A 23109-nucleotide genomic window follows, 5' to 3' on the forward strand; every position below is an offset into this window, starting at 1 on the left:
GAGACAGCAGATAACCTAAAACAACCGGAGTATGTGCAGCACCTGGAGAAGGTTGATTATGCTGCACCCAGGAAGAGAAACATCTCCATTTAGCTAGGTAGCAGGTCCTAGTTGAATATTTCCTACTTTGTGTAAGGATAGCCTGAATAGGTGCCGAACAGGAGTGTTCTATTTCTGACGCCCATCCACACAACAGGCTATGAGATGCAGGGAATCCAAACTGGGGTGTCTGATTCTGCCCCCACTTCTGAGTTAGGAGGTCCAGGTAGGGGCAGATCCTGCTTGGGGGAGGGGAGGCTGATATTTTCAAGAGTTCTGGGCACCAAAGCTAATTGGGCCAACTGGGGGCTAGGCAGATGACTCTGGCCCTGTCATAACAGATCTTTCTCAGGACCTCTGGTAGCAGGAGAAAGGGAGGAAAGGCATAGCTGAGATTGTTTGTCCATGACAAAAGGAGAGCATCCATTGTTGTGGTCCATAGCTCCTCAGGAGCAGTACAAGGGAAGCTTTCTGTTCATTTGGGACGCAAAGAAATCTCATTGAGGTGTACCCCACTGAATATTTCACTCAGGACAGAGTCATGAATCTCCTACTCGTGATCTGTAGAAAAGTGGCTGTTCATATTGTCTGCTGAAGAGTACTGAGCACCTGGGAAGAATTTGGCTCGGATAGTGATGCCGTTTCTGATTCACCAGTTCCAAAGCCTAACTGCTTCCAGGCAAAGGGGAAGAGATCTTGTTCATTAGTTTATGCAAAAGACTGTGGTGATATTGTCTAACATCACTTGGATATGAAGTGAACATATAAGTGGGAGAAAGGCTCTGCAAGCCAGGCAGACTGCCCTCAGTTCTACTATGCTGATGTGCAGTCTGGTCTCCCGTGGGTCCCTGCACCTTGTGCAGTGTGACTGTTCAGGTAAGCACCTCAACCCAGAAGGGAAGCATCTGTTATGATGATGGCAGTGTTGAAGGGAATGCCCATTCTCACTTTCTCCAGATTCAGCCACCATGTGAAGGAGGTGATGACTCTGGCAGGAACAGTCACTCTAGAGTTGATGTGATCTTTGTCTGGTGTGTAGATCGACCGGAGCTAGGCATGCAGACATCATAGATGAAGCCTGGTGAATGACATTACATAAGTGCATGAGGACAAAGAGCAAAAAGCGAGGGCCACATTCTGACTGTAGTCCTTGGTCTGCGAATAATCCGTGCTGTCAGAAACAAACAGCCCAGTGTCACTCCAATGAAGTTTATCATCTGTGCGGGTGATAAAACGGACTTTTTTTTGTTTACACAGATGCCCAGAGCTGCTAGAAGATGGAGCAGAAACTCTGTCGATTTACCAAGAGCCAATCATCCAGACATGGGAAAACTGTAATTCTTGACGTCTCATAACAGGCTCCCACCAAAGAGAAAACTTTTGTAAATACATTGGCTGCTGTTGCTAGCCAAATAGAAGGACTCTGAATAAGACATGTTCTTGGCCCACCATAAACTGAAGGAACCTTCTGTGGGAGAGATAAATGCCTAAATGAAAGCATGGATCCTTCATGTCGAGAGCCGCAAACAACATCCTCTGTTGTAAGGAGGGGGATTATTGATGCTAACATAATCATCCTGAATTTCAGCTTTCAAATAAACGCGTTTAGTTGCTGAAGATCCAGAATGGGTCTCCATCCTCTGTCTTTTTGGGGCACTAGGAAATACGGGGAATAGAACTCTCTCCCTTATATTGAGGTGAGACATGTTCTATTGCCCCTCATTGTAGGAGGGAGTTCACCTCTTGATAAAGAGTCACCTAGAGAGTGTGGTTCCCGAAGGGGGACCAAGAAAGGGTTTTGTGAGAGCAGAGGGAGAGGAACTCAATGGAGTATTGTTGATGGATAATTTCCAAGAGTCAACTGTCTGTCGTGACAAGGAGATCTAGGGTGCATGTGCAGGCTAATAGTTACTGCTTGCCAGAATTTCTGGACTCAGGTGCATGGCACCCATGGAATACACATATGGACCTGCACTCGAAGAAGAACCATAGTCAGGTTTCAGGTCATGTATTTCATTTAAGAACTTTCTGCTTCAATGTATCCATTTAAACTTTGACAACTTAAGCAATCTGCATGTCCTGTAGCAAGCTAATAGGATCAGTGTAATGAAAATATATAAACTGTTGTGAAAAAAATTACAATTCTAAGAAGATATGATGAAGTGACAGAGAGAAACAAATAATTACAGTTGTCAGAGTAGCAGCCGTGTTAGTCTGCATTCTCAAAAAGAAAAGGAGTACTTGCGGCACCTTAGAGACTAACAAATTTATTTGAGCATGAGCTTTCGTGAGCTACAGCTCACTTCATCGGATGCGTTCAGTGGAAAGTACAGTGGGGAGATTTATATACATAGAGAACATGAAACAATGGGTGTTACCATACACACTGTAACGAGAACACCCATTGTTTCATCTTCTCCATGTATATAAATCTCCCCACTGTATTTTCCACTGAACGCACCCGATGAAGTGAGCTGTAGCTCACGAAAGCTTATGCTCAAATAAATTTGTTAGTCTCTAAGGTGCCGCAAGTCCTCCTTTTCTTTCTGCAAATAATTACAGTGTTTGCCATTAAAAAGTTAGACTATTCCTGTAATTATTACACAGTGGTATCTGAGTTACCGGTTAACATGACTATTCCTCTCTCAAGTCCTTTCTGAAACACTGCCTCTAAGAGTCCTAAAGGCTCTTGGCTTTGAGGCACTTTTGCCCGTCCACCCAAATTGGGTAATGTGCCAAAGACAGTGCAGCTCAGCTGAACCCCACATATCTAGACCATACAGTGCTTCATGCAAGCATCTTACATGTGCTCAGAAGCTAATGAAAGGAAGAGAGCACCACAGTTTGTACCTACTTATATGCCTTGTACCTACTCAACTGAAGGTGTGTATTTAAGTATAAGGGATTCAAGTTCATTCAGAAAATATCTGAAAGTAGTATCTGCTTCATGGCCAGAATTTACCATTATAATTCTACAGATATATATAAAAAACCGGGGGACCAATGTGAAAACACAGCAATAAAACGGAATGCCAGTAGCCTTTGGGTTAATCCTTTCCTCGTTTAAAATCTCTTGATGGCCTATTTTAGATAATAAATACATGAGCAATCCTGTCAATTCTTGCAATTCCAGTAAAAATCTTAAATCACCAGTATAGTTTCTTACAAACAGAACAGTTTCTGTTGTGAACTACAGAATTTGAGAGTCTATAGCAGATCCACAGATGTAGAATATAACCTTTTTAATCTACACAAATGAGTGAGAGACCCAGTGTGAATCAGAGTGAGTTTGGGAGAAGTAATTGTACATGACATGGTGTTCACTGATTACTGTTTGGGAAGTGTCATATGATATACACTGGCCCCAGCATCTGACAGCTGCAGCATCTTGCTAATTCCCAATTGATTATTATTCACTCATTTATAGAATGTTTGCTTCCTGGTCTTGGACCGCTTTAGATAATTCAACTCCAGATACACTTCTTCAAAAATACAGCACATGTGCTCCCTATCTCTCTGTAATAACCACTCACTTCTGTGAAACACCAATTTTGTAAACAGAAAGAAAACCTTTTTTGTATTTTATTTTTAGGTTTGGGGTTTACTGGAGTAATGAATTATTTCTTTCCACACTAAAGATTCCTTCAAGTCTGAAGAGATTTATTTAAAACAGCAAATAATGTATATTTTAATAGACTGGTAAAATGCAAAGATGGAGACTATACCTGTCAGAGGCATTTATGATATTCATAGCCCAGTTTAAGAACTCTTTTGGAGTCATTTTTATAGAATCTTCTGTCCTTGGAAGAACATTTCTGAGATCCATACAATGAAGAATTTCTAGCACCTGCATGTATAATCCACAAACAAAATACTGGTAAGTAAAGAAACAGTGACGCCAGCTGTATTTTTTTTTTCTGTTTTATCAGCAAGGAATTTATCACACTTATATTTTAGATGTATTGATCTATATACCTATCTATGTCTAGTAACTGGGAAATGGGCTTAAAAATGATAGTGTAGTTTCTGTAAAATAAATACAAGTCCACATATTTTGTATTTAATTCTCAAATACACAGATTCACTTCTAACAAATTGTTTACTGAATGTACAGGCAGCAAACCATGGTGAAAAAATGCAGGTTTCCCAGCAGGACTAGAAAAGTGATGAGGATATAAATATCAGGCAGGGGAAGTTTTACTTTTAAACAAGAAAATGGACTTCTAACTCTCTGACTATTACAAAATCAAAGTAAAATTCCTGGGTAATATTAAGAGAAAGAGACGCATGTTATACTGAATATAATACAAAAAAGTCATGCTCAGAAATACAGCAGGAGCATTTTTTGAAAAGAATTCAACACATTTACTGAAAACCCTTCAAATCTTGAGAAAACTGAATGGCTCCTACCTTGCAAAAACATTCCGGATGCTTTTCCTTCATAGCCATCCTAAGAAGAGTCACCTCCAAATCAGAAAGTAAGGACAATGGACCTCTCTCTTCCACTGTAGCCTGCTTAGAATTTACCTGCTTCCACCACAGCAGCACTGCTTCCAACATCAGGAGACGCACTTCGTGAAAGTCAGATTGAAGCAAGTGAACTACCATTGAAGAAGGATTCATTATTTGCTCTGCAACAGGTGAACTACTGTTTGAGAAGTCAGGATCTGCAGCCACTGAGAGTACAGAGATCACAAGTTTGGTGATACTCTGAAGATACTGTGTGAATCCTGGTACTGCAGAGAAGTAGTGGATACCTGTCATCAGCTCAGAATCTGAGATAACGCTACCTATTTCCTCCCAAAAGCCGAATAACTCTATTCCTGAAATAGAATGTAGAAAAATAAATAAATAAATAAATAAAATACAAATGGATATTATACATGGATTCTTGATAACTAAATGATTCTATGTAATTAAAAACCTTGAGGTTTGAAAAAATGGCCACAACATTCATGCAGCTATTAAAGTGAAAACAAAGTTATTTTCCCTCTTTGCTTTGAAGTGATCTGATTTATAAAATTACTGTCACAGAGCCTTGTCATATGTATTTATGTTTAAAGACTAAGCACTCAAAAAATAAAATACAGAAACATTTTTATAAACTGTCATAATATAGTACTAAACTCTCTCAGCTGTACAGTAGAAACCAATCATATACACGAGAAAAAGTTTCAAGTTCAAGCATTCTGGTTCCAAAACTGAAAAAGGCCTCCTGTTTAGAGAGTCTGTCCCCACACTGCTTCAGAGCTGTCCTCAATGGTATTTTAGACATGCAAAATTCCACTTGCCCACTTGCTCAAGCACGTAATAATTTTTTTCAGGGACATAGCATTTGTCATGGTACAACAGGGTGAGCAGATTTTACACCTAGTCAGTAAGCTTTCATTACAACTTTGCAAGGCTGTAGGGACAGCTAAGCTTATGGAGTAAGTGCCCATAGATTTTGAGGGGAATTATTCCAACCCCTCAAAAATGCAGGGCCAAACATCTTTCGGGCTTACACTGCATGTTGCAGGGGAATAATGCCATTCTGGTATCTCTCTCCTTTTTCTACACACACCAGACACTTTTTGTGTATTTGGATGATTTCCGGCTTCCCTGTGTATGGTGGAAGATCGGATAATTTGGACCTAATTCTTCATGTTTCAAATAATGTCCTGTTAGTATTGGAAACCTTAAAACAGGAACTGCAGGCCCACCTGGTAATATCTTTGCATATTTGCTTTGCCTTAGGATACCAACAATGCTCCATATTCTCTCCAACATTCTTCTCCACAAAAATAAATACCTCTTATCTCAATATAGTGAAAATATTCTTGTTTTTATACCTCGGCATGAAGAAATTTTTCCAGGCTTTCATGGAAATATTTATTTTTCTGCTTAACTCTTTTCTTTGGCCAAACTCAAAACTTTTGACTAAACCGATAAACACATGAATTACCACAGTAAATGTCTGTCTCTGTTATTAAAATATCAAACAAACAAAAACATTCTACATAGTCCAGGTGATCAGCTGCTGCAAGAGAGAACAGGAACCACCTTTGGCTGACTAAGCAGTGATGTTTGCAAGCAGCAAAGGGAGTTTTGTTGAGTCCTCCTTAACCCGGATGGTGACAGATGCAACAAGGAGCCTCAAGAATGAAGGAGGAAGTACAAACAAGGCACAAATGAGGTGACCCTCAGTACTTGACTAGGATGAGAAAGAACTGCCCCTCTCCCACAGGATATTAACATGGTGCCCGTCATTGTAATATCTGAATGCCTCAGAATCTTTCAATGTATTTATTATATATGGGGACAATAGATACCACTTCACCCAAGGACACCCGATTTCTAAATGAAAAACACAAATTCCATTAAATATCTTGGGAAGGCTCCATGAAGTCATGGACATACTAGCATCTCCCACAGCAATGCTGGTAGGTGTTTTCCTCTCACTTGTGATCTACTCACATCTAGCAAGTCAGGAAGTGAAGAATCTCTTATTCATTTGAAACTGCAGAGGGAAATAAGGATGGCAGAATGGAATTACCAGAGCTAGTCAACATGATTAGAACTGGTTCGGACCCTGGATTTACAACTCAACTGAAACACATCAGCTACAGCAGCACACTGTCCTCTCCCATCATTGCATCAGTGCTAATTTGGAGGGAAGAACAGCACCTGCTGAATCACTGAAGCATCCAGGTGTTCCTTAGATAGCTCCCATTCAAGTCGTTTTCAAGACACTTCCTGCTTTGTTTGAAAGATCACACAGATTTAAAGCTCAGGATTAAAGCTCAAGGTGATGTGGAAATAAAGACAGAAAGAATTATTACAGTTTGAATACTGAGAGCTCAAAAATAGCACACTTTTACTCCACCCTGCCCTATGAGTCCTTCCAAAACTGCAGAAATACCTAAATACCGTTAGTAACAGCATTTGAATGCTTTTAAAGGAGGAAAAGGCAATTCTTTAGGAAGGGAGGAACGATATATTATGCGGTTATATCAGAATCAGGAGCCACTATGAAATGGACTTCAGTGGATATTGAGCCCATCATTTCAAATGGGTGAAATACAAGAACTTGTAAAATAGCTCCAGCTGTCAGCCCCCCACTGGGGTGGGAGACTGCTGGGAAAACCGGACATATGGTAACAAATCCCCCATACCCTACGACCCTCACTTCTGGGCTGCTGCTGGCAGTGGCTCTGGCTTTAGAGCTGGGTGCCTGGCCAGCATCCTTCCTCTCTGGCTGCCCAGCTCTGAAGGCAGCATCCCTGCCAGCAACAGGGCAGAAGTGAGGGTGGCAATCCCACGACCCTCTTACAGTAGCCTTGTGACCCTCCCACCCTGGATGGGTCCCCTCCACCCTGGTCCCACTTCAGGACCCCCACAGTTACAACACCATGAAATTTCAGATGTAAACATCTGAAAACATGAAACTGACCAAAATGAATCATGAATTTGGTGGGGCCCTAAGTATAAGGATGTTTCAAGTGAGTCTTTTCTGAAAGCTAACACCACACTGGTGATTTATATCATTGTGATATGTATTTATTAACACTATAGGAGGAAATATGCTATTACACCACACACAAAAAAAATCTCGTTGTAAGACTTCCTTCAGGTCCACCAGTTATCAGCTCTTAGGGAACTCTTGCAGGTGTTAATAGTGATAGTAGTTAAAGTCTCTAGGAACTTCTCTGTACCCATTCCAAAATGTCATCTTGATTTGAGCATCACTGGTTGGGTGGCTCATTGAAAGATGCAGTGGACTATGAGTATGCTACAGACTTGTGTGTTCTTAGTGGTTTTATTCTCTACACAAAAGATAGAGGGGAACAGGAGCTCAGAGAACAGTAACATCATTGTCTATCTGTACCTCCAGTTACTGAGGCTCTGGGTCTCCTGCACAGACATTGCACCCTGGACAAGGCTAGAACTCCAGATATTTATTCTTGCTCTTTGGAATCAGTCTCAGGATTGAATATCTCCATGGATGATCCATTGTCTGCTGTGATGGACCATTAGAAATATCGCAAGTCCCCTAGCTACACCAAGCCCCAGAGTCTTGACAATAGATGCAAGTATTCTAGGTGGAGGAGCAAACTCAGGGAAGATGTTCAAGGACCAAAAATCTAAGCAGCATAAATCTCTTGGAAGAGATAGATGCCTATCTGTAAAATGATGACATAATCTAATTGGGACAAATTATGCTATTTGCATACATCATCCATCAAGGATGGGAAACAAACAAGTCTAATGTAGAAACAACTCAGACACTTTCCTGGGGAGAGTGTCCCCTAGCCTCCCTCCAGGTGGAACACAGTAAAGGATCTCTGAGATGGCAGACTGGCTAATTAGTCAACCATTTAACAACTTAGTGGTCACAGATATTCCAGTCTATGTCATAGCTGGGAATGGATGCCCTATCTCACTCTTGGTCAACTATGCCTTTCCTCCACCACCACTGCTGGGAGTAGAAGGAAAGAGGAATGTGGGACTGCCCTCAGAGTTTTACCAGGTCCAAACTCCATGCTCTCCTTACTCAGTTCTGAAGCACGATCACATGGAGGGTTCCCACAGCCACAACAGCAGCAAAGAGTGGCTTGGGTAGTTGCACCCAAAAGTGGCAAGAGTGGGGCCAGGTACCTGGTCTACTCTGAATGTGGATGCAAGACCTGGTGGCTTCTCTTCTCTCTACTGAAGGCCAGCTACAGGTTCAGGCAGCCCTCATGGTATTGGGTATGCGTGGGTCACAGTTTCAAGCTTTTCTTTACAACCATAAGGACAACAAACATAATTTGTTTTAAATGAAAGCTTAGATCCTGACATCACATGACTCGGGAAGCTGGGGCCCTAGTCACACTGCTCTTCTGCCTATGCCTTAAGTCCAGCCCTGCCTATGGGTGCATCCAAACCTGAGGACTCCGGTGAAACCCAGCAGAGCTTGCGTGACGATATTTTGAACATCAGCACTGTCTACTGTTAGGTGGAGCTTGGCTTGTGAGTAGAGTTTAGGAGTACCTTTTTTTAATTAATTCAAACTCTGTTTATAATGAAAAAAATAGAAAATTTTAGTTCTACTTGTCGTATCTAAAAACCTACGGCCATGTCTTCACTGTATAGTTAACTCAAGTTTTAGATTTTTGAATTAATGCCTCTTGAGTTAGCCTAGCTCTAATGAGAGCAGCCACACTGTAAAAATATCACTCCAGAGGTACAGCAGCTGATAAATCGTGCTAACTTGAGCTGTAACCTGTACCCCCTGCACCACCACACTTGAGTTCAGAATGTGTATGTATCAATGGGACTCAAGTTAGAGGCAAGACTCAAGTTATAACTCACATTAACTCTGCAGTGAAGACAAGCCCTAGGCACGCTGAAATTAATGTTTGAAACTTAGCATATTGTACTTTAATACAGATACTTCTGTTGCTCTATATAGTCTCCTGTCTGATTTTTTTCACCTTTTGGAGGAAGCTGTCTACTCCCAAATAATAATCTCATATGATAATTTCATGTTCAAAGTTCACACACACAAAATGTGACAAGGCCCTCTCAGAGGTCCAGAGAGGCACGGACCACTTCCAGCTTTTGAGGCCCCTAGCCATAATAAAAAAAAAATGACGACACGTGATCTAATCTTGTGCCATCAGAACGGATATATTTTTATTAATATCATGAACATTATTAACTCTTTCATATGACAAAATCTATATCAGTTTACAAAAAAATTATGTCTTTTATCAAATCACATCTCTTATTTGCTTAAATTTGCAGCGCTAAGCTGAGAGAGCGTGTCACATTTTGGTTTGATAGGGATACGCATAAAAGCAAGTTGTGAAACTTATCAAATGCCAAAAAATTAACAAGTGTCTAAATTTGAGGCCCCCTTTGAGCTTGAGGCCCAGGCCAAATGGCCCTCCTGGCCCCCTGTCTGATTGGCCCTGAATGTGACTTCTCTGTTCAACAACCAGAATTGTGTTCACTTACTCTCACCTATCCCCTTGGGTGTGGAGAGCTGCTTTCTACCCTTCTCCACCCTACCTCCTAACTAGACAAGGATAGGCACCTGTACTCTTACATTTTCTCTCCATGTTCCCCCCATTCTCTTCCACTTCTCCAACATTAACTTGTCTCCCACATATCCCTTCAGAGTCCTCTATCCATCACATTCTTCCTGTCATGCCACATTCCTCTGCAGCCCCCTGAAGTCTTCTTGTTGCCCCCCCCACAATTCCCTGCAACTGCCCTGAGTCTGTCTCCTACCTCCACTCCTCTGAGCCCGCTCAGTCTGCTTCCTGCCCCCCCTTTCCATTGCACCCTCCTCAGTCTACCTCCTGTCCCCACACATATTTCCTTGTACTCTTCCCTTGTTCTGCCTCTTGCTTCCAACACATTCCTGATTCCTCACAGTTCCCTGTCCAATTCCCTAACACTAGCCTGACTAGCATTCTCCTGTCCCCTGACTCTCACATGGTGACTAAGATGCCACCATCTTCCCTGATGGCAGCTGGTGACAGCCCTATTTGAAGCAGTGGGAGGTGGCATTCATTTTTGCTGGGAGCAGCCTTGCTTTCATTTGCAAAGGTGAGAGAGACATGGTGACCATCTTGTTGGAAGGCAACATGTGGCTTCAGTCATAGTGACAATAATGAGGGATCCTGGCCACTTTGGATGAGGGAAAAACTTCATAAGATTGAAGGCATAAATCAGCAATCACAAGAATCTTTTAAAAAATCTGAATATTGAGAGACTTGTGATAAAACTGCAAGAGCTGGCATCAATGGTGCCCCCCTTTCTGATGCTTTGTCCCACAGTTCTCTATGTGTAAAATGGGACTAAGTATTTCCTTTCCTCATTGGGCTGTTCAGCAATGTTTGTGAAGTGCAATGATAAATGACGATGAGGCCCATAAATACCCAATTAGGCAAGTAGCCAGGTGAGACAGATTTTTCAAATTCTATGTATATGCAGGGAAAAACCATCTTTTGTGCTAAAAAACTTTAGCTCATAATACCAATCTTTTCCAAGACAAGGAGCTAATTTTATTAAACCAGAATATTGGGTTATCCAACCAAATTTCAAGTTGATTTGCCTAATTGAAAGTCAGTGGGAATAGACTATCTAGAAGTCTGCACATTCTAAAAATATGTTTTAAATCTTTAGTCAAAAGAATGGCATTGACCATGTACCACATTAAACGCATCTGCACCCACAGTTTACATAATTTATGACATAACGAACAGATAGAAATTGCTTTCAATTTGTTCAGATGGAATTTGTTAAATTTAACCTAATTAGACCAAATAATCAAAGCAGGCATTTGTAAGCTGCCAATGTTTTTGGTCCGCCCGCTAAAATTGTTTGGCCACATTTCTTAGAGATTTAGGCAAAGAAAATTAAAATCTCATTAAAATAACTGACCTTATATTTATTCCTGTCACATTAATTATTCAAGTTGTAAGGAGTATAAAGTACTTTTAACTATTTTTCCTGGATTTTACCATTATCAATTTCTAAGTTAGCCTATGGGAAAGGTTACTTCAATTAGCATTTAGCTTCCTTTTAAGAGCAAGTTGTATAAAATGAAAACGTCCACATTCTCAGCCTTCAAATTGTATATAATATCTACCAGCTTATCATTGAGACAAACCGTTTTAGAAATTCCAGCTTCATTTTCACAAACTAGTTACGGTAAAACATTTGGAGTTTTGATAATATATGGAAGCTAAAAAAAAGTTTATTACATTTGGCAGAAACTCAGGACAAGTACTATGCATTCTAATTAGCAAAGAAAACCACAAATATATTTGACAAAGATAACAGCATTGTAAAATATTTGTTCTAAGGATAGCATGACCATGTGGTGTAAAACAAAAATAAAATGCCAGACAACTTTACTGATTGCCTGGTTTTTGTGTCTCACACATTTCAGATGCACTATATTCTTGTAGTTATACCTATTGATAAATATGAGCCCTTAAAGATACCTAAAAATAAGACAGATCTGTCCAGTTTGTTAGTTTATTTACTACAGTGCATCATGGGACTGAGAATGCTAATTGGGTACCAAACTGCACAATGCTTGTGAAACCTACGACACTTGATATAAGGAATAAAATGCTAGAAGGTAGCATGCAAGTCAGAATCTATTTTTTCAATTTCAATAAAATGACTTTACCCAGATTACTGACTTGCTACGTTTTGGCATCAAAAGGAGCTGTTGACATAGGGTACAATTGTCAAAACACTCAGCATTAGTTTAACTTTACTCTCATAGATGCTAATAAAAGCAGAGTTAGGAAAATGCTGAGAACTTCTGAAAATCCCACTCTTAAACTGGAAAAAATCAAAATATGGACATGAAATTCGAAAGGCTTTATTCTGCTAGGTTCACACCTTTGAGATCATACTCATGGTTTTCTCTCTCCTACTGAAGCAACAGTATTTTTGAAAAAGGTATATAATGCTACAGTATTTCTGAAGTCAAAAGGAGTTGCCTATGCATATCGGAGGACAGAATGGGGCCCAAGGAGGCTGGCAGTACATGCATAGTAGAAAAAAAAAGTGTCTATTACGGACTTATACACAGACTTTTCTTTCATCTTTTCTCTGGTAGCTTTGCCTGGTTTCCTTTTCTTCTTTATTTATATATTCTTATTTGATTTATGGGCAGAACAGTATGTTAAATGAACAAATATCTGCTTTTGCACACTACTCTGTGCAAACTCTGCCATTTACTATTAGAGATCATATTGTAATATTATATATATTTTTGCTTTTTTATGAATTGACAAGAGCTATTGGACTGTAGCAAGGGCAAATCTCCGAATGACACAAATAAAGGGACATCTGCCTGGGGCGGGAAGGTTGTGTCCTGGAGGGTTTCCCACCAGTTATAGGGAGGACGTATGCCGTGTTGTAGCTGTGTCGTAGCCTTGTCATTCCCAGTATGTTAGACACACAAGGTGGGTGAGGTAAAATACTTTATTGGACCCACTTCTGTTGGTCCAATAAAAGATACTATCTCACCCACCTCGTCTGTCTAACAGGAGGATGAACAGCCTAGGTCTGAGCCCTCTCTGCAGTCGTTGCAGCACCCTGTGCACTACTGTGATCCTGCTGTCGTCATTGCAGCAGGAGCTCTTGTCCCAGTGTGAAGTTTCAGACAACTGGGTATAAATAAGTAGGAAGGGCTCTGCTGGGTGCCAAAAGCCTACCAACCAGATGGAGCTACCTGCCACAAAGGAATTGGAGAGCAGCAGCTCAGAATCCAGATGAGTGTGCTCTTTAGAGAAATCCAGTAATAAAAAATATTGCACCCAAACAGATGGATAGTCCATCCAGTCTTGTATACTGTTTCTGGCAAAGGCCGATGCTGAATGCTTCAGAGAAGGGTGTATAATCTCAAAACCTAATTGTGCAATACTACAACATGAGCAGGAGTTCTTCCTGACTCCAGCTGATGTTTTTTAGAATTCTCAAAAATACCTATAAATACACACATGGCCTGAAGTATATCCTGTCGCAAACTGGACCTAAATTTTGTGGCAAGGTCCCTGGGTTCTGTTGCATTCCCATGGAAATTCTGGAGCAGCTTCAGATAAATAGTATTTTTTCCCAATCACTCTTATTTGTCAGTCAATTCTTCTATTAAGCCATAAAATATAGATCTACTCTGAACATTGTAGTTGCGAAACTGGACCTATTCAACAGACCTTCTCACTGCCTGCATTCAGACTCACACTTGCTTGCCTCAGGGACACAAGTCTCTACTACATTTTATTCCTTTTAGCACTTGGAAGTCCACTCTCCCATTACCGTATTAGTTCTATGCTTTTGGATATTATTGAAAATACAAACAATAATACCATTCAAAACAAATACAGTTAATGCAACATTAAAGTTGACAATCAATCATTCAAAATTCAGGAAATGCTGACTGAGGCCAGGTCCTCACTTAAAAGTTTGCCAGCATAGCTATGTCAGTTAGGACTGTGAAAAAATCATTCCCTAATCAACAAACCTATGCCAGCGAAAGCCAGCGTAGATGCATTTACACCAACAAGAAAGTCCTTTTGCCAAGATGGCTTATTATGTTTGGGAAACTTCTATTAGGAAGGTCAGCCAGTATATTTTACCACTACAGCTAATCAGTCTCAGTGGCAATGAACAAAACCAAGCAATGTCAAAATTGCATGTACCACACTAACGTCTTATAAATTTGCATAGTGAAATGACCACTCTCTTTTCTGCCTCCCTCCTTCAACTCAAATCAGTTTCCTCTTTACTTTCTTTTTACTAAGTTACCTCTCTGAATTTCCTATCACCAATAATTCCCTGACTCCCCATTTCCCTAATCTCCTGTGTTGTCCACTGTAGTGCTGTTCTATTTGGAGGGAGAGTACTTGGCTATTCTCCAGCAGGATACACTTGTTATAAGTTACAAATTTTAAAGTTCCCAGGCTTCCCCAAGTCAGAGGAGCTCAAGAATGCACAGTCCTCCCTCATTAAATTGGAAAAACCCTGGAACATGCCAGATTTGAAGACTGTGGCCAACACAGTCCATTGGATGGTTAACATAGACATAATGGTTTAAAGATATTCAGTGCTATAAATGTGTTAGGTATTATTATTACCACTGAAGACAGGAACCAGCTCAGCGAAGAAGCTAAACCAGATGAAACCTTAAAATGGATTTCAACAAAGGCAGAAGAGGTCTTTTTGAAGTACAGAGAAAGTGCTATATATCTGAATGATATTAAAAGTTTGGATTTGAATCAGTTTCCACCTTGTTTCAACTGTAGTTAAAACCTATAAGAAAAGCGAAAGGTAAAACATTTCTTGCAAATTTGCGTTATCTTTGGTCATGTGGACTCTCAGGAGTCTTAGCACTGAGATCCAAAAGCACACCAGAAGCTAGCTCTAAGCATCAAAACTTCACATACTGCTTGAGGAGCTTTCATACTTGGACACAAATGAACAGTAGCCAGATGTGCTTTAAGAAACTGACTACTCTATATTTGTTGTTACACATTCCAAATAAGTTTTTTGTGTGTACAAAGAGAAGAGATTAAACTGTGCAAACTTATGATACAAGTCTTTAATTTTAATAAAGGTTTCTGAGGAAGTGCATTCTGCAACACTCATGACCAAAGCAGTAAGGCAGAATATCTAGCCTTTTTAAGACAGATAAATATTATCTTATCCTTAACCTTATCTCGACACATATTTTTTGGTTATAATGAATTTTTAGTTGGGCAAGATAGTTTTAGTCTCCACCTCTGCTGCCTCTCCTCCCTTTCCTGCATCTTAAATTGCTTTGAATTTGTGTAGCAAATTCCATATGGTCTAAACTGGACTTTAACAGACAGGTTTTATTTATTGAAGACAACAAATCATTGACAGAAAGTAAATGTAAAATAGGAAAAGACTAGGCATGGTTGTACTCTGAAAATGTCTTTGTAATTGTAACCCCTTTGACAGGCACAATCAATTAGAAGTGGTCTGATTTTAACCAGTTGCAGGCTCATTACACTGCATTCCAGTTTGTGTTGATGAAAATCAGTTTCAGCCTGTGGCCTGGAACTCATACAGCACTTCCTGGGGCCTCTTATATAAACACATTAAGAAACAGTTTTATTTGGACTTGTCCATCCCCCTTTTATTCTACTGAAACAACTTTACAAATCAAGAATAAAACAGAACAATTGTTGCCCATAACCAGAAACACACTCAATGGAGAAAGATGTTTAAACTATGAAGAGTGTAAAACTTCAAATTGCAATTATTGCTTACAGTATTTCAGTATAAGACTTGAGACAACACTGCTTAGGCTACAGTTTCTCTTTAATATACCATTAGGACACTTCTAGTTGTATATAACATAACAGAGTGCTCTTTCAGTCAATAAAGGCTACTTTATTTGAATACATTTTCATAGAAAATGTACCAAAGTAATGTAGTATTTTGAAATTATCACATGTGAACACAAACTTTAATGACTTTCCCAGTGGAGTACACATGAACAAAGATAAATATGTATATACAATATCGGTTTGTTTAGGATCAAATACTTTCCCACAGCACAAAGCCCAAGTTGCAGGAGCTGTGAAGAGGGAATGAAATCCTTTTACCCCCAGACATGGAGTAGAGACACAGCCATTAGTACAGCCACAGCAATGCAAGAGCCTCTGTAACGAATCTGCTCCTCAAAAGATGAGGGTTGGAAGGGAAGAGATGAATTGACAGATGTGGACAGCTCAACAAAGACCTCTGATCTACGTGCAGCAGTTGTCAAAAAGCAGACAAGACATTAGGATGCATAAGGCATGAGATGGAAATTGATAAAAAATATGATAATGCCACTATATAAAACAATGAGATGCCCTCACCTGGAATACTGTATTTAATTCTGATCACTCAGTTTTAAAAAGGATAGTGCAGAATTACAAGGGGCTCAGAAGCAGGCAACAAGAATGATTAGGGGCTTGGAAAAATTCTCATATGAAGAGACATAGAAAATACCGGGATTGTTCACCTTAGAATGGACATAAATAGGAGGAAACATGATAAAAATATATATAAAAAATGAATGGTCTTGAGAAGGCAGGTTTTGAATGTCTGTTCTCCCAAGAATTAAGGGATATTAACTGAAATTGAAGGGTAGCGAATTCAGAACTAATTAAGGGATATGCTTTTTCACACAACATAGTTCACCCTGGGAAATCATTGAGAAAAAGGTATTGGAGACCAGAGAGTATCAGTATTCCAAGAAGGACGGGACATTTAGACAAACAACAAGAATATCTGGAGTTATAATAATAAATATATTTTTACATGTATTTTTTAAAAATGAAACTTTTAGAAGAGATATAAACCCTCATGTTTCAGGGCACAAGTCAAACTCTAATTATTGCAGACAGGAGGAAATTTTCCTTGGGGGCAGGTTATACTAAAACTACTTTCTGCAACATTTCTTGTACCTTCCTCTGATGCATCAGATACTGGCCACTGCTTGTGACAGGATACCAGATTAGATGCAGCACTGGTCTGATCCAAGATGGCAATTTCAATGTTCCTGTATAGGATCTACGTAGTCATGGAGCCACTAAATCTGCACCTCCATGGCATGGTGCAGGTGCTACCTCCTCGTTGCACAGGATATATGAACCCTTTGCATTGGCCTCTGCCTCCTATCCTCCTCCCATGAAGTAGAATCCACCTGTTCCCTTGCCTAACAGGTCTTCGGCACGTATGCCCCCTTGGGGGCTATTTCTACATCCCCACGGCTATTACTTCAGATATTTCGGCTTGGTTAAGACCACATTCCCCACAGCTTCTCTTTTTGCTTGATTCTTCAGTTAAAGCATACAGTTGGATTCAGCATCAGGCTATGCTGGATTTAATGTCCAGAGCTGTGGGTCCCTGGTGGTGGAAAGCTCATCGGGGGGAGGGGGATATGAAGCAGTACCGGATAATTGCAGCTCTTGCTCTGCCTGGGGGCTTGAGCTTGCCAGTTTTGCCCCACAACTGGAGTGGTGCTAGCCAAGTAGTCTGACTGGCAGCACTCCTATGTAAGTTAAATCTATTCTTGCCTTGCAGAAACCCCCAGCAAGAAAATGTGTGAAACATTTAACAAGTGAAATGTATTTGTTTTAAATCTGAGAGTGTCTCCCTCCAGAAGAGACCCTCTTTTAAATAAAGGATTTGTCTCAATCAGTTAAATGCAGCATTAAAATTAAACCACAAAAACACTTACGTTACGGGTTTGAATTAAACCAACAAAACTGTCCTTAACTCACCTTGCTCTGCCAGAGGCTAAGGACAGGATAATAATAAAGCACCATGCTGAAGAACTGTGTAATACATGGACACAGTAAGCTAATTATAGCTGCACTGAATCAGTCACACTCCAGAGGGCTGGCCTTCTAATCGTGCTTTCACTTTACTTCATCATTTATTGTGCTGTGTATGACCATAAATAACATGCTAAGCAACAGCTTAATGCCATTAATAGTTTTGATTGGTCCTTCCTCCAAGAACTTCCCATCCATGACGTAAACAATCAAATTGCTGAATCTTTGGCGGTGTGACTTTTTGTAAAACTTCTCATCCTACTGCAGAAACGATCCCTATGAAAAAAGGAAAGGAGTACTTGTGGCACCTTAGAGACTAACCAATTTATCTGAGCATGAGCTTTCGTGAGCTACAGCTCACTTCATCTGATGAAGTGAGCTGTAGCTCACGAAAGCTCATGCTCAAATAAATTGGTTAGTCTCTAAGGTGCCACAAGTACTCCTTTTCTTTTTGCGAATACAGACTAACACGGCTGTTACTCTGATCCCTATGAAGTTTTCCATACTTCCATGGAACTTACCCATTTTTTCCAAGGTGGATTGCAGACATTTTTCCATCTTTGAAATTTTGCATCAATAAAACAGAACTACTTAGAAAGCTTGACCTACGCAAAGGATCAGAGTTTGACTTTTAAGCTTCTGACTAGCAGGAACTAGGAATGCTGCAAAGGCAGCACCTTTAACCCCTGGCGGGAAGGAACCCTCCTTTTCTTCAGCACCCCCTGCCAGGACTGGTTCTTACAGATACCAACAGGTCATGAGTTTCTCCTCATCTAGACCCCTACACGAAGTGTCCAGATTTTCAAAAGTGCTCAGCACCCAGCAGCTTACACTGGTCTAACTAATGCATTTATTGCCCCAACCCTCACCCAGGTTTAATACAGCACTGAAATTTCCCACAGCTGATTTAAAAGTTGTATATTACAGTCGACTTGCCTTTTCTTCTAGATTTCCCGAGGTAATCACTCAGCACAACAAGGACATCAAGATATGCAGCTCTGGTCACCAAACAAGGATTTTGCCTAAAAAACAAATTGTTGACAGAAAGTAAATTCCTCATAAAATTCCCGCTCTGCTCAGACAGACACTGAAATTGTAACCTAGAATCATAGAGCCAGAAGGGACCCTTGAGAAGTCATAAAGCCCAGCTCCCTGTGTTGTGGCAGGACTAAGTTAACCTAGATCATCCCTGACAGGTGTCTGTCCAACCTGTTTAAAAATCTTCCAATGATGGGGATTCCACAACCTCTCTTGGAAGCCCATTCCAAAGCTTAACCATCCTTATAATTGGAAAGTTTTTTCTAATAGCTAACATAAATTTCCCTTGCCACAAGTTAAGCCCATTTCTTCTTGTCCTACATTCAGTGGACATGCAGAACAATTGATCACAGTCCCCTTCATAACAGCCCTTAACATATTTGAAGACTATTAGCAGGGCCCCCCTATAATCTTCTTTTATCAAGGCTAAACATGCCCAATTTTTTTTAACCTTTCCTCATAGATCAGGTTTTCCACACCTTTCATAATTTTTGTTGATCTCCTCTGGACTCTGCAATTTGTCCCCATCTTTCCTAAAATGTAGTGTGCAGAATTGTATGCTCCTAGTAATACACCCCAGAACGATAGCTTTTTCACAGCTGCATCACATTTTTGACTCGCATTCAATTTGTGATGCACTACAACTCCCAGATCCTTTTCAGCAGTACTGCCACTTACCCTGTTATTACCCATTTTGTAGGTGTGTATCTGATTTTTCATTCCTAAGTGAAGTACTTTGCACTTGTCCTTACTGAATTTCACCTTGTTGAATTCAGACCAATTCTCCAATTTATCAAGGTCCTTTTGAATTCTAATCCTGTCCTCCGAAGTGCTTGCAAACCCTCCCACCTTCATGTTGTCTGCAAATGTTATAAGCAAACTCTCCACTCCATTATCAAAGTCATTACTGAAAATATTGACTGACCCCTGCAAGACCTTATTAGATATGCCCTACTAGTTTGACAGCAAACTACTGATAACTACTCTTTGAGCATGGTCTTTCAACCAGTTGTGCACCCACCTATGTAGTAATTTCATCTAGACTATATTTCCCTAGTTTGCTTGTGGGAATGTCTCAAAAGTCTAACTAAAAGCAAGATTATATCACATCTACTGCTTCCCCCCCATCCACTAGGCCAGTAACCCTGTCAAAGAAGGAAACTAAGTTGATCTGACATGATTTGTTCTTGACAAATCCATTATGGCTATTACTTAGAACCCTATTATCCTTCAAGTGCTTACAAACTGATTGTTGAATAATTTGTTCCAGTATCTTCCCAGGTATCAAAATTAGGCTGACTGGTCTATAATTTCCCAGGTCCTCTTTGTTCCCCTTTATAAATACAGGTACTATGTTTGCCCTTCTCCAGTCTTCTGTGACCTCACCTGTCCTCCAGATGTTCTCAAAGATAATTGCTAAAGGTTCTGAAATTGCTTCAGCTAATTTCTTAAATACCCTAGTGAAGACTGAGGTGTTTTGTTTCAGCCTTCTGGATGTCATTAGTTATTAATTCTCCTTCTCTGGTAAGTAAAGGACCTACACTTCCCTTCATCTTTCTCTTGCTTCTCATGTATTTAAAGAACCTTCTCTTACTGACTTTTATGTCCTTTGCTAGGTGTAACTCATTTTGTGCCTCAGCCTTTCTAATTTTGTCCCTACATGCTGTTGCTACTTCTTTTGAAGTCCTCCTTAGCAAATTGTCCATGTATCCTTTTTTCGTAGGATTCCTTTTTGATTTTCAGGTCATTAAAGAGCTCCTGACGGAGCCATATTTGTATCTTACTATTCTTCCTGTCTTTCCTTTGCATCAGGATAGTTTGCAGTTGCCACTGTATTACTGTAAACATAAAGAAACTAGCTGAATTAGAAACTGGAATATATTAAATTTATTGTGTCTAATTAGTACAGATCTATTGATTGTACTAGACCTCATATGCAAAAGAATAGGCCAATGACCCAGAGACCTACATTCTGACTGACAGCCCTTCTAATGGAATGAAAAATGTCTCCTTCCATTATGTTCCCATCAGCAATAAATGTCTTAATACACATTTCTATATTATTTTAAAGTAGCTTATTTGGGAGAGTCAGTTCACATAAGTGTCTCATCACCACGTCAATTGACAAATCTGCTTATTTTGTTATTGTTTATGTATCTAATTAACTAAAAACAAAAACAAGAGTCTAGAATTCCTCCCCCCCCCGTTCCCTCCCCCAAATCTTTTCCCTTTGAGTACATCAAGGGCAGCCCCCATCACAAATTAACTGCTATATCTTTTGTTAGGCACAGCTACATTTCTGCTTTGGTTTAGAATGAGTTAGCATGAGTTCTGAATTCAGAGTCTGTTTTATGCACCCAAAATTTAATTTGGGGGGTTTCAGTTGTGTAGCATCAGTCAACTGTAAACCACTTTCTGCTACATTTGATCAAACCACAAGTAATTAAAATCACCTGGACAATATGGAAGTTAATTCAGGCATATTTCTTAATTTTTCTCTGTATCGTTATCACTGTATGTTTCATCCAGAATACCCTTCGCTAGGGCATAACTTACCGAATGAAAGAAACCCAGTACAAGACAAACATAAATGGATATGTTGAGTGGGACTTACATTTTAAAAAAACTGTAGGAGAGACAAACAAGTGCAAGTTTTAGCTGTGACTAATACTTATGGCACTACACAATTCATGGCCGTGAAAAATGCATCATGGGCCATTAAATCTGATCTCCCCTATGAAATCTGGCCCCCAGCCAGGGGCTCCTACCCTGCGCAAGGCTCTAGCTGTTAGTCCTGGCCAGGGATGAGACTTCCTCTTCCCTACAGGGGCCACTCCAGGGTGGGTCAGACCCATTTCCGAGAATCTCAGAAAGCTGCAATGGCTCTAGCTGTCACACCCCCACCTCCCTTGCAGGCAAGCTGCGGCTCCAGCTGTCATCCCCTGCACGAGGAGGCTGTGGCTCCAGCTGTCATTCTTCTACTCAGGTGCCAGGAAAACCAGACATATGGTAACCCACCCCACCATACACTGTGACCCTCACTTCTGCGCTGCTGCTGGCAGCGGTGCTGGCTTTAGAGCTGGGCGCCTGGCCAGCATCCTTCCTCTCTGCCTGCCCAGCTCTAATGGCCGCAGGGCAGAAGTAAGGGTGACAATCCTACAACCCCCCTACAATAGCCTTGTGACCCCTACACTCTGACAGCCCTTTGGGTCGGGACCCCCATGGTTACAACACTGTGAAAATTCAGATGTAAACATCTGAAAATGTGAAACTGACTAATTTTAAAATCCACTGGCTGTGAAATTGATCAAATGGACTGTGAATTTGGACTGTGAATTTCCGACTAATACTCAATGTTCAATATTTTCATTTTAATTTTAGTTTCTGAAGTTTGTTTTGCATGCTTATTTTTAAGCTTGAAATTCACTCAAGAATTTAATTACAGTATATTTCAAGAAACAATCTCAACTTTACCACTCCTTTAAAATTCTGGAAAAAAACACTGGAACATTTTTGCAAGTTTACAGAAAATATACACAACCATGACATGAAAATGAAAAGTTTGCTTTAGGTCTTTGGATAAAAGTTTTGCAGCTGTATTGGACTATAGAAGAGGCAGTCCGTCATGGCAATCGAAAACCCAGCTGTTGTAACACACCCCTGGAGAGGAAAACTTGGTTATAAACATATATAACCTAACATACATTTACCTTTCTGGCCTGTAACTTTTCCATGCTACATATATTATTCCTATGCAGAGATATAAGGTAGTATACATTTTTCAAAATTGCTGGCTGAATGAAAGAAGGAAAAATTCCTAGTCCTTTTCTTTCTTGTAGAGCCAATGCGAATATTCAGGGGCTATTTTCCCCTTAAATTAATCTTCCCATTCAAATAAAAAAAGAGATATAAAGCCTCTTCTAAATGACTAGCAAGAGATGCAACAAGAAGTATGTGGTTGTCACCCTCTGTTCTGTATTCCACTTGTATCATCACTATTACAATAAGCCCAAGCCTCTACCAGTTGAAGGACTGGAGTCTCAATGTTTCAAAATCTGGGTCAGCTCTGAAAAGCCTGATATTTAAACGTAAAGATCGCTCCCAACTTTGGACTGTCATAGCTCAAGAACTGCAGCTTTGAAAATCAAGATCCATTTCCTGCCTGTGGTAAGAATATCATGTA

General features: G+C 40.2%; 1 protein-coding gene across 1 annotated transcript in view; it reads right to left on the minus strand.

The window, feature by feature from the left end:
* Positions 1 to 23109, minus strand: part of THADA (THADA armadillo repeat containing) — a 303171-nt gene that overhangs the window by 47730 nt on the left and 232332 nt on the right. The window contains exons 31-33 of the mRNA XM_077813846.1: positions 18825 to 18910; positions 4450 to 4862; positions 3765 to 3886 (exon numbers count right to left, since the gene is read on the minus strand). Of these exons, the coding sequence (XP_077669972.1) occupies positions 3765 to 3886; positions 4450 to 4862; positions 18825 to 18910 (621 nt within the window). The remainder of the gene's footprint in view (positions 1 to 3764; positions 3887 to 4449; positions 4863 to 18824; positions 18911 to 23109) is intronic.

The sequence above is a fragment of the Eretmochelys imbricata genome, chromosome 3 (assembly GCF_965152235.1).
Source record: "Eretmochelys imbricata isolate rEreImb1 chromosome 3, rEreImb1.hap1, whole genome shotgun sequence".
Taxonomy (NCBI): Eukaryota; Metazoa; Chordata; order Testudines; family Cheloniidae; genus Eretmochelys; species Eretmochelys imbricata.